Source organism: Peromyscus eremicus, chromosome 17 (genome assembly GCF_949786415.1).
Source record: "Peromyscus eremicus chromosome 17, PerEre_H2_v1, whole genome shotgun sequence".
Lineage (NCBI taxonomy): Eukaryota > Metazoa > Chordata > Mammalia > Rodentia > Cricetidae > Peromyscus > Peromyscus eremicus.
The window spans coordinates 10,769,108-10,786,499 of record NC_081433.1 but is presented as its reverse complement, the minus strand read 5'-3'; the positions used below and the strand labels follow the sequence as shown (position 1 = coordinate 10,786,499).

At 42.4% G+C, this 17,392-nt stretch overlaps 1 protein-coding gene across 1 annotated transcript in view; it reads left to right on the top strand.

The window, feature by feature from the left end:
• Positions 1-17,392, top strand: part of Csmd1 (CUB and Sushi multiple domains 1) — a 1,274,530-nt gene that overhangs the window by 1,151,333 nt on the left and 105,805 nt on the right. Inside the window, 4 exon segments of the mRNA XM_059244994.1 lie at positions 6,177-6,365; positions 13,803-13,980; positions 15,889-16,034; positions 16,707-16,787. Of these exon segments, the coding sequence (XP_059100977.1) occupies positions 6,177-6,365; positions 13,803-13,980; positions 15,889-16,034; positions 16,707-16,787 (594 nt within the window).

Here is a 17,392-nt window from a genome sequence, read left to right as displayed (position 1 = left end):
ATAGACCATGGGATATGGAAGATCTGCTTGTTTATAATTACAATTATAATTATAATTACAATGAGAATGCTTTGAGTTTTCTGTGTGAGTTAACTTTATGAGTATGGAGGGTACACTTTGCAGTGACCAATTAAACAGCCTCTCTGTACAATGTGGATTGAAGAGATTGTTGTGGTACACAAACATACTAACTGTTCCTATGGACAGAGCTGTCATTTACAAAGGACATTGATGTATTTCTGAAACTCAGTCCATTTCTACCACTGCAATATTGTGAACAACTTGGAGTTCCCTGGGGAAAAGGTAGACAGGGACTTATCCTGTTCCCTTTCACCTAAATGCCTGATAAGTCTTGCTCTCAGTGTGAGGCTCTTGACTGAAGAAGAATGCTCCCAACTGAGGGCAACAAATGGTTGCATCCTTCCCTTCTCTTATAGGGCATCTTTCATTGTGCTGGAAGAAGTTCCCACTAAAGTAGAAATTCCCTTCACTCTAGACTAGACTCTTAGAGAGGAGAGCCCAGTGTTCAAGGAAACTCCCTGTGGCTCTTCTGAAGGAAAAGGGACCATTTCTTTCACCTTTCTTCATCCCCCCCCTTGTTACTTCTGGAGTAAAGGTCCTTTGGGTCAACATAGGAGACGTTATTTTAATGCCATGAAGGTTGTTCACTTATCCTTTGGTGAATCAAAACATGAGACACTATCATGGTCCAGGCTGTGGAAAGCTATTTAGTTAAAGATGCCTCAGCCAAGGCCTCAGGCAATGTCTGGATTGGGTTGTAACTGTGTAGTAATCTGATTGATTTCATCAGTAGATAGATATTGGTACTAGAGGTCACATAACCAGTGGGATAGCTCACTTAGCAAGTATTCCTGAGATCCATGATGGTTACAGAGGGAGGGTGTAAGCCATCGGGTCTTCGAGAACAGCCAGCTTGGATAACTTTCATGCTTGTGTGTGCCTAACTGAGAAATTGTGTGGGCCACCATCTGTAGCTTAGATGCTATTAAGGAAAAGAAAAACCTCTTTTTCCAACTATTATAATAGCCTGCGGCTGTTAGTGTAGAATCGTGAGTTTCAAGCTGAAAGGCCACTTTAATTCCCCAATTCAAGCCTGTCACAGAGGCTGATTATGTGGGTAGAAATGGCTGCTGCCTTCAGCCCAGCTTTATCCATCCCTAAAGAAAACCCAATTATAGCTCTTTAATTATCCAGCAGGCTTTACAACAAAATTAATAAAGTGCGTATGCATGTATGCGAGTGTGTGTGTGTGTGTGTGTGTGTGTGTGTGTGTTCACTAGGGATATATGTTAACCATGACCTTGTTTATTTTGCTCCCCTGTGAGTGATGCTTGTATGTTGAGCCTCCGAGGCACCACTAAACCCTGAATGACGCTCCCAATGAAGTCTGGGTTAGCTTGCTTGCAGGTAGTCTCATTCACTTCTCCTTTTCTGAGAATGGGCAATCAGCTTTCATTTTGCTTTTTTCCTTGGGGGTGTTACTAGCAATCTTACTGACTCAATTGAAGGGTGCATTTTTCCCCTCATCATTTTCATTGTGTCCAAAGTAAAGCAGAGTCAGGGCAGGTAAAAAGTGTATTGAAAAAGAAGCTTTGTCCTTAGTTGGCAGGGCATGGAATTTCTCTTCTTTTGGAGAGTATGCATCTACAGCGTCATTTGAGGATCAAGCAACATTGTAAAGGTGAATGGCAGCCACAGTGGGATACAGAACGCTGGTTCTCAGGCAAAGGCTACATCTGCAGCCTTCAGCATGGGGAGGCCCTTGAGAGGCAGAGGTGGCCCTGTGGTTTGTGGCTTGCAGAGCTGTCTCAGGAGAGACACTGTGGAGTAAGGGATTGAGGATTCCAGGTATGGGTGTGGGGGATTGCAGATCAGGTCTCCTTCTGGGGTTCCTAGTCTCATGAGTATTTCCAGTGGGAACATACAAAAGCTTTAGGTCCATTTTGTCAGAGTTTAAAAGAAAAAAAATCTCAGGTCAGGCAAGCTGTAAATCTCAGCAGCTGTCTGGCAGAGGCAGAGGGGGTAGAGTGAGGGGGCATGCCTTTTAAGTCACACACTTGGTGGACAGACAGCCTCATAGAAGGGAGGGAGCTTTAGCGAAGAGTAAGGAAACCCAAAATGTTGTACAAAGGTGTTAAGGAAAGCAGGCTTGGAAAAGAGATAGAGAGGAAGAAGGGAAAGTTATGCTTTGCTGAATTATTCCGAAAAGCAGCCAGACTTAAAACTCTGTATGGCTGTAAGTTACAAGCTTCTACACCAGAGTTGGGCCTCTGAGAAGAAAAAGTATAGCACTTCATTAAAGGACTTCTTATTCTGCCCATCTCCTTAGCGTGGCCTACAGTGAGCTCACCTCCCCAGGGGTGGCCCTTAGCCAAAGTAATTGACCCACTCAACTGGAATGTTAGGTCTCCACCAGTCCAGAGGGTCTAGTATCTTGGCCAGGAGGTTTTTTTTCTACTATAATATTTATATTTAAATCTAAGTTCTGTATAAGAGATAAAACATGTCATATTAGTTCCTCTGAATGGGGTTCATTTTCTTCATATCTGCTTTCCTGTGCAGGGTAGAACTCTGGCTCCTGAAGCTGAACTCAGCTTCTTCTAGACCACATGTTATCACCTTACTCTGGGGAATTTGTCTGGATGGAGTCCTTTCTCCAGCTCTAGTCCCTGTGAGATACAAGACCAAGGGTTCTTTTGAGGACTTTGAGGTTCTAGAATGTCTTCTAGGTCATGTTATCCCACTGTCAACCACTGAAGGTGCTTCTCCCTTAGAGACACTGCATAATTGCATATATAATAATGACTAAAGCCAAGTGAGGCTGGTGGCTCAGCTTTAGGGTTTTTTTACATTGTCACCCACGGTTGAATTCAATGATGGAGTCCGGTTGCCGTCTGTGCAGCATCTTCCTGATACTGAAGATGAGTGGGAGGATACACACGGAAATGTATCGGTGTAATATAGATGCACCTTGCCTCACCTCTGGGCCATTGTCAGAATCCCACTGTAGGCTGCCCATTGGTTACTTACCTCATGTCTATGGCAGAATGTCTGAGATAAACAGTTAATGGGAGGGTGGCTGCAGAAGTTCAATCCATGGTCACTTGGTCCCATATGCTTAGGCAGAACATCAGGAATGTGTGGCAGTAGAACCTGGAGAGATGGCTTGGCAGTTGTGAGAGTATGTATGTTTCTCCCAGAGGACCTGAGTTCAATTCCAAACACTCATGTCAGGCCCACCATGCATAGGTGAAGCCACCTATAACTACAGCTCCAGGGAATTCAACATCTCTAGTCTCCATTGATACCCACAAACATGGTCTCATGGAGACACACAAACTCACATGATTAAAAATAAATTTGAAAAAAAAAAGATAGGAAGCAGATAGAGAAGCAGACTGGAGAGCTAGTGTAACACTCAAAAGTGACCTGAAATGTTGACTTTCCCCCCTCATTTAGCCCTTCCTGAAGTTTCCACAGCTTCCCTTAATAGGCCATCAGCTGGGTTTCATATTGAAACCGTGACAAGTTGACAGTATTGTAAGCTAAAGATGTATTTAATGCACAGGTCCATGGAGCATCCCAGATTAGTATCACAGCACACTGTAGAGCGTGGGTGGTTTCTCCTAGCAACGGCAGAGCTCGCTGGGATGGGAAGTTCCCCATCACTGCCCACAATCACAGGAGAGGATTGTGCTGCTCATCACTAGCCCAGGAGAAGAACCAATTTAAGAAGGGCAACTGTAGTAACCCTTCCCCGCACCATTGCAAAATAGAAATACTCTTACATGTGAGCCCTGCATGGTGTGTGTTTAGTATTTATGAGACCATCTCAGATGTCAGCTATTATTTGTCTAGACTTTTGATTATCTTAATGTAAATAATGCTGCACTTGACATTCTTAAATATTTAGCCTTTTTTCCTTTGAAATTATCCTCAAGACAGATATTTCTGCAAACAGTACTGCTAGAGTAAGTACTGAACACAGTCTTCCCATGGAACTATCCAGATTGCTCTCCTGAAGGGTTATGGCCAATCATGTTGCTTTAAATGAGAAAGCCAATGACCTGTGACTATTGCACAATGTCATCTCGAAGAGAAAGTATACCATGCTAGTACCTCCCTAAATAAATATAAACTATTGATAACAATGACATTTTGTAATGCTTACTGTTTGGCAAATGTTCTTGAAGACCCTCTATACAGAAAGTACACAGATCCTTCAGAATACAGTCTCTGTTGGATGTCCCCACTTGGCATCTTCCCACAGGGCCTCCCTAGGAATGTCGAGACCCTGAGCACAGAACACAACCCAGGTGGTGCTCAGACCCAGAACACAACCCAGGAGGTACTCAGACCCAGAACACAACCCAGGAGGTACTTAGACCCAGAACACAACCCAGGAGGTGCTCAGACCCACCTCTTGGGTCTAAGCTTGTATCTGCCTCCCATTCTAATGCTGTGGCTCTGTTCTATGAGTGTCCGTGTAGTATGCTCATTCATTTCCCCAAGCATGCCATGAGCCTTTGGTTCCATTTCTCCTATGGCCTCTTGATTTCAGGTAGTTAATACAAAGATGGGAAGTCTTTGTATTTGATGCACCAGGTAGGCATCCCAGCCCAGAGTACTTTTCAGTATTTACTTATGAATTTCAAGCCACACCTTCATCTTGAATGGTGGAATGGATAGCTGGTATATGTGTCCATTCGGTTTCCACGTCACACTTCTGTGAGCCCCTCATGTCTTTTTTCATTATCATTCAATGTTCTATTGTGTGTAAGAGGCTACCCGGGAATCATACTCTTTCTAACAGTGTTTGAGAGTCTCATCTGGTCTCTATGTTAATTACCTTTTCATCACTGCGACAGATGATCAGATTGCAGGATTATAGGAGAAAGGGTTGATTTGGCTCATAACTTTGGAGAATTCAGTCCTTGGTTGCCTAGGCCCTGTGTGCTTGGACAGAACATCATGGTGATGAGAATGTGTGGAGAAGGCTATCTCCTTAGGCACATCATGGTGGAGAGGAAGCCGTGTGTGAGGAAAGACCTGAGTAGGTACAGTCATCACAGTCATGCACCAGTGACCGGTTCTCTATCTAGGCCCCGCCTCTCAAACTTTCCACCTACATTCAATACAGGAGCCTGTGTGCTTTATCCCAGAGACACTAAGCACCCTTTTCCACAGCTGCTTGTGCAGTATATCCATGTGGCTTTGAAAAGGGAGTCAGGACATTCTTCTATGCATTGGTGGTGCCAGAGATGGAAAGACGGGAGCATACGTAGGAGCTGTCTGTGGGGCTTTGTTTAGCTCTGAGATGCCTATAGCCAGAGTTGCACCTGACCTGTGGGCTAGCTCACATTACTGATTCATGGCTAATCTTGCAACAATGGCGCAAGAGCAGGACACACTGGCTGTCATCCCAGCTAGAATCTTTACTCGGAAATGTTTGTATATTTAAGACAAGATCTCACTATGAAACACTGGGTGGACTCAGACTCCCAAAGCTCTGATTGTCTCTATTCTCCATGCCTCTATTAAAGGCATAAACCACCACACCCGATAGAACATAATTATTTTAATGATTAAACCACAATAAATAGTTATTATAGCAATTGTGCAAAAAGTAATTGCTAGCGTCATGATTCTACAGTTCTATTTTTCTTGAAAAATAAAAAAAGTGAAGGAGATTCCTATATTATTTGTCCCAAATGATGAAGTTAAACAAAATAGAGCATACTGTGCATCTGGAAACACAGAGATGGGTGGTGTGTCTCCCTTACATTCAGAGAGAAACACCAGATCCCCATTCACTCAGCATTCCAGTCAGGCCTTTTGGTTACTGCTTCTCTTGCTTTCTAACTTAGTTTGTGCCTATGACTTCTTACCAAGGGAGTAAACTTTTTCAGGTTCCTTTTGTGTGTATGTTGTGAATCTATGGATGCACACACTAGGTGCTTACTAAGTGCATGTGGCTATAACCTCTCCTCCTACTAATTACTTCTTGCCTCATTCAGGATGGCAGCTGAAACTTGGAAGAGATGGTTTTTAGATATTTATATCCTTAGGAGCCGACTGCACTTATATGTCTTCTCTATAACCCTTTTGAGCCCGACACCTGCTGGGAGCTTGATGCTGTCTGTTTGTCATTTCAGCTTACGAGTTACAGAACTGCCCAGACCCACCTGCATTCCAGAACGGGTTCATGATCAACTCAGACTACAGCGTGGGCCAGTCGATCTCCTTTGAGTGCTACCCAGGCTACATCTTGCTGGGCCATCCTGTGCTCACTTGCCAGCATGGCACTGACAGGAACTGGAACTACCCTTTCCCACGGTGTGACGGTAGGCTCCTCATCTCCCCTGGGGACCGTTGAGCTTCTCCTAGGAAACCCAGGACAGGAACTATTCAGTGAACAAGCAGTACTTCAATAGTTCAGTCAGCAGGGGCTTTCCTTGCTCATTGAGATTCCCTAAAATAGACTATATATTTCAAATAGATATCACATAATAGGAAGTTTAAAGAATGTACAGTCTATGCTTGAGGAAACTATAAAGATAACAAAGTATTAGATGCAAACACTGAAAATTCAACCTCAGACACAAGAGCCTGCCAATTGTCACAGGCCCCAAAAGAAAATGGGAGGTGATGAGGTTCCTTGACCTCCACAGTGGTTACAGGGGACAGCGATGATACAGGATTTAGTCCTGGCAAGTCTTTTTTATTATTAGTTACTTGTCTTATCGCTGTGGCAAATTTCCTGACAAAGCAACTTAAGGAAGGGCTTATTGTGACTACAGTTTGAAGATGTCTTCCATCCTGCTGAGGAAGTCATGGTGGCAGGAAGACGAGGCAGGTGGTCACGAAGCATCTGGACAGGAAGCACAGAGAGATGATGAATGCTGGCACTCAGTTCTCTTTCTCATTTTCATTCAGTCCAGGATCCCTGCCGATGGGATCGGACTGCCAACATTTGGGGGTAGATCTCATCCTATTAACCTAATCTAGAGAACTCCCTGCCCCCCCCGCCCCCCCCCCCCCCCCCGCACAGGTATGCCCAGAGAGCTGTTCCCATGCTGATTTTAAATCTCATCAAGTTGACAGTGTAGATTAACCATCACACTGTTGTTTGTTCAACTTTAATATTAATTCCATTGTGCATCTGTATTGCAGAAAATAGTTCATTGTCATAGGGGACCTTGAACAGCTCACAGTATTGGTTGCTCGGAGGCAGAGCACTTTAGGTGGAGGACACAGCAGTAGTAGCAACACACAGTAGGGATTCTTCCAGAGAACTGAAGCCTAACTGTGTGAGTTGTGACTCGAGTTATTAGGATCAGTACCTGAGCCCTGGGAGCTCTAAGGAGCTAGCCTTGGACATCCTTTCTCAATCGGCCAACTAAGGAATCAAGTAATTGTGAAAATTTTGTGTTCACTGTGGTCACATTGGGATGAGGAATAAAGGAAGAGTGACCTCCAACCACCAAGTCTATCCTTGAGATTGCTGACATGAGGCTGAGTTTTACACAGAAGGCAAGAGGTACAGGTGATTAGTAGTCCCTGCCAAGGTGTGGTCCTGACCACTATGGTCCCATCGTCATCTCAGCTCCAGCCCCTTGTAAAAGGGGGGGTCTTACAAGTTACCAGAACTGTGAGACTCTGGCTGGAGCCCAGTTTCAGACTTTACTTCTCCCAGCGTGAGATGCCTGGGGAAATGTCAGTTTCTTGCCCCCACATTATTTCAGTAGTCTGAGAGCCAAAGGTAGGAGCACAACCCTGTCTTCAGACTGCCTCCATCAGCCAGTCAGGATGGTGACATGGTGATTTGAATTCCTAGGATGCTGAGCAGTGGTCGGCTGTGGTCTAGGTACCCACACAGCCTGTGCTGCCTCTGAGCAGAAATTACACTGCCCTGCTTCACTGTGGCTTCCTGATGTTTAGGATGACTTAGGCATTTCTGCAATGTCACGGTAAAACAAACTGATGAGGCATGGCATCTATGAGGAGGTGTCTGCAGCATAGAGCTTACTGTCAAGCCTGGATCCTGCATTACACATGCAGCACCTTTGAATGAATAATAATGAAATCTCCAACTCCATGGGCCTTTGAAATGTTAAAAACCTCTATCTCATGGGGAAGGGAAGGTACCTAGCTGTGAATTTTTACTGAAGCAGGAAAGAAAAAAGTATGTGGTATGCTTTTAAAACCCATCTCACCTATATTTTTCATTCTAATAATCTTAAAAACAACCATAAAATTAAGAAAGCCTCTTAGCTGTATTTAAAAATTCAAATACTTATTTAATTTCATATAAAATAATTTTTTATAATGTGTCTGGATTTTTGTTTCTCATTAAGATATTTTAAATAATATTTGCATCTATTTTCCATTTGAAAACTCTTACTTAGGGATGAGGGTGCAGCAGACATTGAACATGAGAAGGCCATGTGTTCAACCCCATCTTCACCAAAATAAACCAAAAGATGAGCCAGCAATAACACCCTCTCAGATTGACAGCTGTCAATTACTTTGAAATTACAAGGATTTAAATCTTTTTTGATTTCTGATTTTAACTTGAATACTTTTAATTCACAAATATGAGGTCAATTCATTGATTTTTATACTAATATTAAAGAGAAATTAAGTATCCTATATTTTATTTTATTAGTTTTATATTTTAGTTTATATTTAGTTATATATATATATATTTATATATTAGTTTATATTTTATTTAACTAGTTTTAAGCCTAGTTCTCTAATATGGAGAATCAATGGTCTGTATTGTTTGGCACAGTTTAAATATGATGCCATATTTTTTTGGCATTCTCTTTATATTTTAATTTTGTGCATATCTATGCATATCTAAGTGTGGTATGCATGTTCATGCATGTGTATGTAAATGTATATCTATGTACATCTGAGTGCAATGTGCATGTGCATGTGAGTGTGTATGTGTGTAAAGAAATACATATGGGGCCCAGAAGACAGACTTGGTTGCCTTTGCTGCTCTCAACTTTATTTTTTCCAACTTTCTTTCTGAAACAAGATCTCTCACTGAACCCAGAGCTCATTGATAAGCTAGACTGGCTGGCTGATCAAGTCTCTCTGTCTCTCCTGACACTGGAGTTATAGAGGCCACCATACAAGGCTCTTTCCAAGAGATTGGGAAACCTGAGTTTGTCAGTGCAGTTTATGACAGGGAAAAGATGTTCAAATTATCTTAGGTGGCTCTCCGGATTCAATGCGATGATGACTGCCTACTTTGGGAAACCCATCCAGTTCCAGTGCCAAGCCTTTCTGATGTAGCTATGTGCATAGCTGTAGCTAGAGTTTTCCTGCCTGGCCCACAATCAGGACAAATCTCTCTAACCCAACAGTCCTACAGCCGCTCAGACCCGACCAAGTAAACACAGAGACTTATATTGCTTACAAACTGTATGGCCATACCAGGCTTCTTGCTAACTGTTCTTATATCTTAAATTAATCCATTTCTATAAATCTATACCTTGCCACATCGCTTGTGGCTTACCAGCATCTTCACATGCTGTTTGTCATGGTGGCGGCTGGCAGTGTCTCTGACTCAGCCTTCCACTTCTCAGAATTCTTCTCCTCCTTGTCCCGCCTATACTTCCTCCTGCCTGACTACTGGCCAATCAGTGTTTTATTTACTAACCAATCAGAGCAACACATTTGCCATACAGAACATCCCACAGCACTTCCCCTTTTCTTTTGTTTTGTTTTTTGGTTTTGTTTTTTTTTTTCAAAAAGGAAGGTTTTAACAAAGTAAAATTATATATAATTTGGGAATTTGGGCATAGCTTCTCTTACTACTTCCTGCTGGAGGGGGGCGCTGTATCTTATGGGGACACAAAGAAAATTTTAGGATTATGGAATAGTCCATGAGGCTGTATTGTCTGAGCCAGTTGCCTTCAAACCATCTGGATGTTGGATCATCTGGGCCATGGTGTCATCGGAGACCTCTCAGGGGGTCTTGGCTGGTCAAACCTGATGTATCTTAATCTGGAACAAATCCATAGCCTCTTGCTTTCTGTGGAAACAAAAGCAGAGGCTCCTTTCCAAAGCAACACATCCTTACATCCAAACTTTGAAGTCAAGGTATCTTTAAAATATACATATTGGTTTAACTCAACATCTTTTACAATCAAATGTTTTTCTGCAGTTAAAAATCCCAAGGACAACACAATCCAGATTCTCTGTGTAATATTCATCTTTATGTGGCTTATTTTTTATATTAATTTTACTGTCTCTTTAAAGACTTTTTTTTAAACTATGTTTTTTTATATAACTGTATATATCACCTGTTTTGTCTCTTTCAAGCCTACATATATTTTACACACATTGTAAACTATTACATCTGAATCTGTCTTATTGTGAATCTATTGCTTTAAACTGCAGCATTTGCAAGACTGAAATGGAGCTATGGCTGCTGGCTTCACCCACCTCAGCTTCCCAACATGGCGGTGGTATGTTTACCGCCAGCTCTGGGAGCTATCGTGGGTCTATGCTTTTATCCAAGCAGCGTGTAGCCCAGAAACCTCTTTTTTTGTTTTGTACTAGCAAAGGCTAAATCCACCATGCAGCTTAATGTGACACTTGCAAAGGCCTCATTCCCACCATACTGCAGGTCCAGCATGCATGCCAGGAACCTGCCACAGTAGCTCAAACACACAGGCTGCCGCTAACTTGAAAGAGACAACTAGGAACTGTTTTTAGCTCCATTTTAGTATCTTTTTTCTCAGGTTTTAGGTGGAAACTCTTGCCAACCTGTTGGGTGTCATTTGTAGCTAGAGTTTTCCTACCTGGCCCACAGTCAGGACAAATCTCTCTAACCCAACAGTCCCACAGCCGCTTAGAACCAACCAAGTAAACACAGAGACTTATATTGCTAACAAACTGTATGGCCATACCAGGCTTCTTTCTAACTGTTCTTATATCTTAAATTAATCCATTTCTATAAATCTATACCTTGCCACATGGCTCATGGCTTACCGGCATCTTCACATGCTGTTTGTCATGGTGGCAGCTGGCAGTGTCTCTGACTCAGCCTTCCACTTCTCAGAATTCTTCTCCTCCTTGTCCCGCCTATACTTCCTCCTGCCTGACTACTGGCCAAACAGTGTTTTATTTACTAACCAGTCAGAGCAACCCATTTGCCGTACAGAACATCCCACAGTGCATAGCCATGACTGACAGATGTCTACCTGGGCAGCTCACAGCTCTATTGCCTTAAGTCCACCAGCTTGTCCTTCTGAACCAAGATAGCTGTGCACTGCTCGTACAGAGAGACTACTGTATGCTCTTGAGCTGCCTCCCAAAAGGAGGTCTAGCTCTCTGGCCAAACTCTTCACTGAACAAGGATGTTCTGCACACCTCTACCTTCTGGCTAAGATCAAATGCAGCATTGTATGTTAATTCCTAGCAATAATGTCATGAACTTTAAAATATACTGAAACATACCAGCCATACAAAATTATATCATAATGCAACAACTGAATTAAATTAGAAGGTCTATACAGGGTTTTCTAAGAAATGTTCAATATAGGTTTAATATCCTCTCTATGTTGGATTAAGTTTTTAATAATTAGCTTAGAGTCTTAACACAAAAGTCACTTTGCCTGTGGACTGTTAAAGCTAACGCTAGAGCCCTTGTTTCTTAAGGACTGTAGACATCGCAATGTCACTCACTCTCTGCAAGGCTGATATTGAGTTATATGTCAACAAGAAGTAACACCCATGAACATGTAAGTATGCTGGTGCAGCCAGTCCCTGCAATATGTGTAGTACTAAGTCATCTATTGACCATCATCTCCTTATTGACCACTGAGAAGAGAGATCTCTCAGCAGAGCAAAGGCTAGTGGATGGAGGCTGTCAGGAGCAGGAAGGGGTGCCTTCCATGTTCAACAGAATTATGGGGAAGATCCTGGAACCACATCCTAGATGAGCCAACAAGATTTTCAGAGAAGACTACAAGGACGCAGTGACAGTGAGTTGGATTTGCAAGTAAAAGCCAACTCTACTTGGACAGCTAGACAGGAGAAATGCACAGGCTGCCCATGTAGAACAGAGCTCGGTAAGGAAGCCTAGAGGGGGAGGGAGCTCCATCCTCAGGGACAGTAAGTGGCTGGTGAGGGCTGTGTGGTGTGAGGCACATTTATAGATCTCAGGTCTAAGCTGGCTCCAGCCCTCACCCACTCACGGTCAAAACTGCGGCACTGAAAGATGTTTGCTCTACTATGTTTGAAATCATGGCTTGTCTGACTCCAAAACCCACTAAATCATTCCACTGTCAAATTTCTAGAAAGCTCTGCATGGCTCTTTCTCTTCTCCGGTGGTGGGTTTATCAACATCTTGAGTTGTTTCAGTCTCTTTGAACTTTGATTGAAACCAGCATGTGACTGCTATGATGGCTCAGGTACATGGTATCTCAGGATTTTGAGTCTACTATCATCTTGAGATAAACCTTTTTCTCTGTCTCTCTGTGTCTGTCTGTTCTCTCTCTCTCTCTCTCTCTCTCTCTCTCTCTCTCTCTCTCTGTCTCTGTCTCTGTCTCTGTCTCTCTCTCTCTCTCTCGTGTGTGTGTGTGTGTGTGTGTGTGTGTGTGTGTGTTGTGTCATGTCTTTATTGCACCTAAATTCTAAAATTTTTGTGACAAAAATTTGATAGTCATTCAAAATTCTTGATGGTGACCAAATTTCCTGCCTTTGGTGTGACTTCAAAGTTGGCTTGTGCCTGTCACTGCTATACTCATTTGAATGAAGCATAATGATTGGTTTTGCTCAACTGAACACAAACCTAAACATATCTGGGAAGAAGGAATCTTAATGGAGAAAATGCCCTAACTAACAATTGATGTGGGAGGGCCTAGCCCACTGTGAGTGGTGCTATCCCTCAACAAGTGTCCTGAATTCTATATAAAAACTAATTTGAGCAAGCCTGGGGACACAATCCAATAAACAGCATTCCTCCATTGTCTGTGTCAGTTCCTGCCTTGAGTTCCTACCCTGGTTTTCCATCATGGTGGACTGTAAACTATATACTCAAACAAGTTTCCTTTCCAAGTTGCTTTTAGTCATGGTCTTTATCAAGGCCGAAGAAAGCAAACACATGTACTTCAGGCTTTTGCGTTATGTGTTCATCTCACTTTTCCAGAAGTGAAGTAATTGCTTTGGCAACAATAACCATCAATTTTAAGGACAGTCAAAATAGATCAGGGGGTGCATCTCCACATAAACAAATGCCATTAGATTTGGCCACATTTTTGTGAAGTGTACTTAAGAAAGTTTATCTTCCTTCTTCAGGTACAGATCTGCAAAGAAATGATAACGTCTTTGTTTTGAGGCGAATAGGCTTAACTGCCACTCTTTGGGGGGCTTAAATAGGCTTTAGCAAAGTGACAGAAAACAAAACCACTTAGTTCCCTATTTATGTCTGATTTCCGCATAAGCCATTGCAGTGGACAGCCCAATGGATTATCAGCTCAGCCACAGGCAATGACTGGCAGAACTTCTTTAATCATATGGGAATGACTATCCTGAGGGATTTTAAAGAATTGGAGAATATATTAAATGAGACTGAGATAACTTATAGGTATAATTGTCCTGAAGTTTCCAGATTTTAGAGGAGTAAGTTTGACAAAGAAGTGTGAGAAATATTTCAGTTATTTCTTACAAGTGGGAAATTTTGGCTTTAGACCCCAGAATCATGACCTACTTCTGACAAATCAACCATCCTGGTTCATTGCCAATGTCTCCTTTTTCAGCTCCCTGTGGGTATAATGTGACATCACAGAATGGTACTATTTATTCCCCTGGGTTTCCGGATGAGTACCCAATTCTGAAGGATTGCCTGTGGCTGGTCACAGTCCCTCCCGGACATGGAGTGTACATCAACTTCACCTTGCTGCAGACGGAGGCTGTGAACGACTACATCGCTGTCTGGTATGACTCCTTCCAGGAAATGGAAGTCCCCGCTGGTGGCAGTATGTTCTGGATTGGCACTTGCCTCCAATTTGTTGGGTTGCCTGTTTATAAATGATCTGTCCATGTAGCTCTTGAAGATAGAATGCACCAACAGAATCAAGCTATACTGAGGAAATTCCAATGCATATATCTAGTTTGCTATAAGATAGAAATAACCAGATTGTTTGAATGTATAGGAACAGTGGTGATTAATTCATTTCACATTTTGCTTTAATTGCATTATTGATAATTTTTTTTGAAATAAGATCTTATTCTGCAACCTAGGCTAGCCTTGAAATCATGGAGGTCTTCTTGCCTCAGCCTCTTGAGTGCTGGAAGTATAGGTATATGCCACTGTACCTGTCTTATCCCATAGTTTTAAAGGATATATATATATATATATATATATATATATATATATATGTGTGTGTGTGTGTGTGTGCATATATGTGTGTGTATATATATATGTGTGTGTGTGTATGTGTTTGTATACATGTGTATGCATATACATACATACATATATGTATATATTCAAAGAAAAGCTGTAATGTGTTTTCCCCTGAATGAATGCATGAAATGAAAGAACACTAAGAAGTGTTTCCTCAGGGCATTCCCCAACCTGGATTGCACAGGCCTGGTTTCCATTAGCCTTGCAGAGGAACCTGGGCCAGAATATGATGAACATGAACCTACTAGGTAGGACCTGGATAAATGACAAGCTACACCTTAAAGATCTCAGTTGCAATTCAAAGGGGAGGCTGAAATGAATATTATGATGGGAGAGCCAGAAGGTATCCCTAGGTTACTAGGAAGGTAGCGCTCTTGAAATTACAGGTGACCTGAACATGTGCATGTGTGATGTATGATAAATGATGTGTATGTATTTGTATGTGTATATCTCTACATATGTGGTCTATCTGTGTGTAATTGTGTACAACTATGTTGTATGTCCATATTTTTGTGTGTGTGTGTTTATAAATGAATACTTATTGCATGCCTGTATCTATGTCTACTTGTGTCTGTATATGAATATATAGTTTTCATATGTGTGTTGTATGTATTTATATGTGAATGTATGACTGTTTTGTGTGTGTGTATATATATAGTCTGTTTGTGAGTGTATGTGCCTATTGAGTGTCTATGTGTATCTGCCTGTGTGTGATATATGTGGGGGAGCATATGATATGACTGAATTCTTATTACAGCTCCAGGAGAAAGGGAAAGGAGTCTAGGCCAGAAGGAACAGATACTACAGGGCCTTAACATTTTATCTAAAATGCAGGGGGAACCACATACAGGATTTAAGCAGGAGAGTCACTGTGGCCGATGCAGCTGCAGGGCCCAGGGGAAGCTACCTTCTCAGGCTGTAATGACAGATTTTGGAGGGAGGTTCTGAGAAGCTGAGCTAGTGGCTGTGGAGCTGAGATACTGGGAGTTGCTGCTCCACAACAAGGCAGCAGAGCAGCAGTCCCATTAAGCAGTAGATTCATTTAGATCCTGTTGCATGGAATTCTAGTCTTAAACACTCATGCATGTCCATTGTCCACAATCAGAACAAAAAGGAAGGAAAAAGAAAGTGCAGGGTGGTGAATCTCCTGAACACCAAGCATCCTATTACTGAGTCAGTGCCAGGGGAATGTCTTACTTCATTTTTCAGTATTTTAATTCAGCTGTAAAACTTCTTTATAAATATTTGTCATAAGGAAGTGGCTACCATGTGCACCTTAAAATGAAGTTGTTGGTCACTGCAGGGTCCCTGAAGAGTCCAGTGTGCACTGGCCTTTCTAGATCAGCCCTGTACTCTTCCTGACCATATTGGGGAACTGGCTGCACAGTCTCAGCTATAACACTGAACTTCTTACTCTGGTGGCCCACTCTCTTTCCCAGGGATGGTCCTGACCAGAACTCACCTCAGCTCGGAGTCTTCAGTGGGAACACTGCCCTCGAGACAGCATACAGCTCCACCAACCAGGTCCTGCTCAAATTCCACAGTGATTTCTCCAATGGAGGCTTCTTTGTCCTCAATTTTCATGGTCAGTGTATTTCTGCTTCAGTGGCTGGGCATAGAGTCCCAGGAAAGCTCCCCACCATGCCCAGGCATTTTATTTCCAACTATCTCAGAGCCTGTTGGAGTGTCCCACATGGATGCCAGAGTGTCCTGGAAGCCTTTTGTGGGGGACAGTACCTCTGTTGTCAGTTCATTTCATTAAGTCATGTCAGTAGCTAGTTGGGGTTCATTCATTGCTACATAATTATAAGTGAGACCCTGTTGTACAGACCATGGTGATACTCTTGACTTTTGTGCGGGTCCATATGTTCCTAACTCTAAAGAAATGTCATAGAAACCATCATATAATGACCAGTGGGGCAATATTAACCTCATGATGTCTTTGAGAGCAGTAGGGAAAGGTCACCAACCCCTAGTCTCCTGTGCCCCTAAGACATTCCTCAGGACAAAAAGAAGGATAAGCTTACTAACCTAGCCAGGATGTGATAGGATAATTTCGATGGTGGCTTCCAAAAGAGGGAGAGTAGAGATCATTCTAATTGTATGCTTTCAACCCCTGAGCTTCAGGTATTACTAGGCATTTAACAGTCAACATGAGCTCCTAGAGAGAGTGATTTACACATGTACATAGCCTTGTAACTTGATCGTTCAGCAAAGGTAACCACGGCTGTTATCCTCTTTCATAAACCCATGGTAGCGTTTCAGCTGAAGCGGTGCCCACCTCCCCCAGCAGTGCCACAGGCTGACCTGCTTACAGAAGACGAGGACTTTGAAATAGGTAATATGTCCTTGCTTTCTTTTGTTCCACACCATGGGATGTGGCTTCTTATAGTTTCTTCTGATTTAGACTTTAGGTAAACAGGTAACCATATGGGAAAGCTGGCCCAAGACACTGTGGAGCCTTGTATAGAGACTATGGACCAAATGACTTAGTTTAGGTTTTGATCTTGTCATTTTAAGTCTTTTGCTCTGTGGGATTGCTTCTATTTTTCTTTTAAGTTCTCAGGGTCTGTCTTAGAAGGTAGTTAACTGTAAGTAATAACCTTCAAATGAAAAGTCTGGTAGTATGTACTTAATGATAATTATTATAAATCTTTTATTCAGAAACTTTTATTTATAAATGTTACTGTTGCTTTGTTTTTAGTCATGGTTTCATCCATTAGTCAGCTGGTCCTCATCTGGTCCTCTTAGGAACCCAGCCACTGCATAGGTGACAGTGTAATTATTAGAACCCAGGATTTCTCAGTCTTAATCACAAATCCGTATTCCTATGGTCATACCTTGCTTCAGAATGCTGATCAAATTACATTGTCCAGTTCCTGCACTATTCATGATGGCTAGGCTAAATGAACCATGGTGTTTCCCTGGCCAGGATCATGGGCA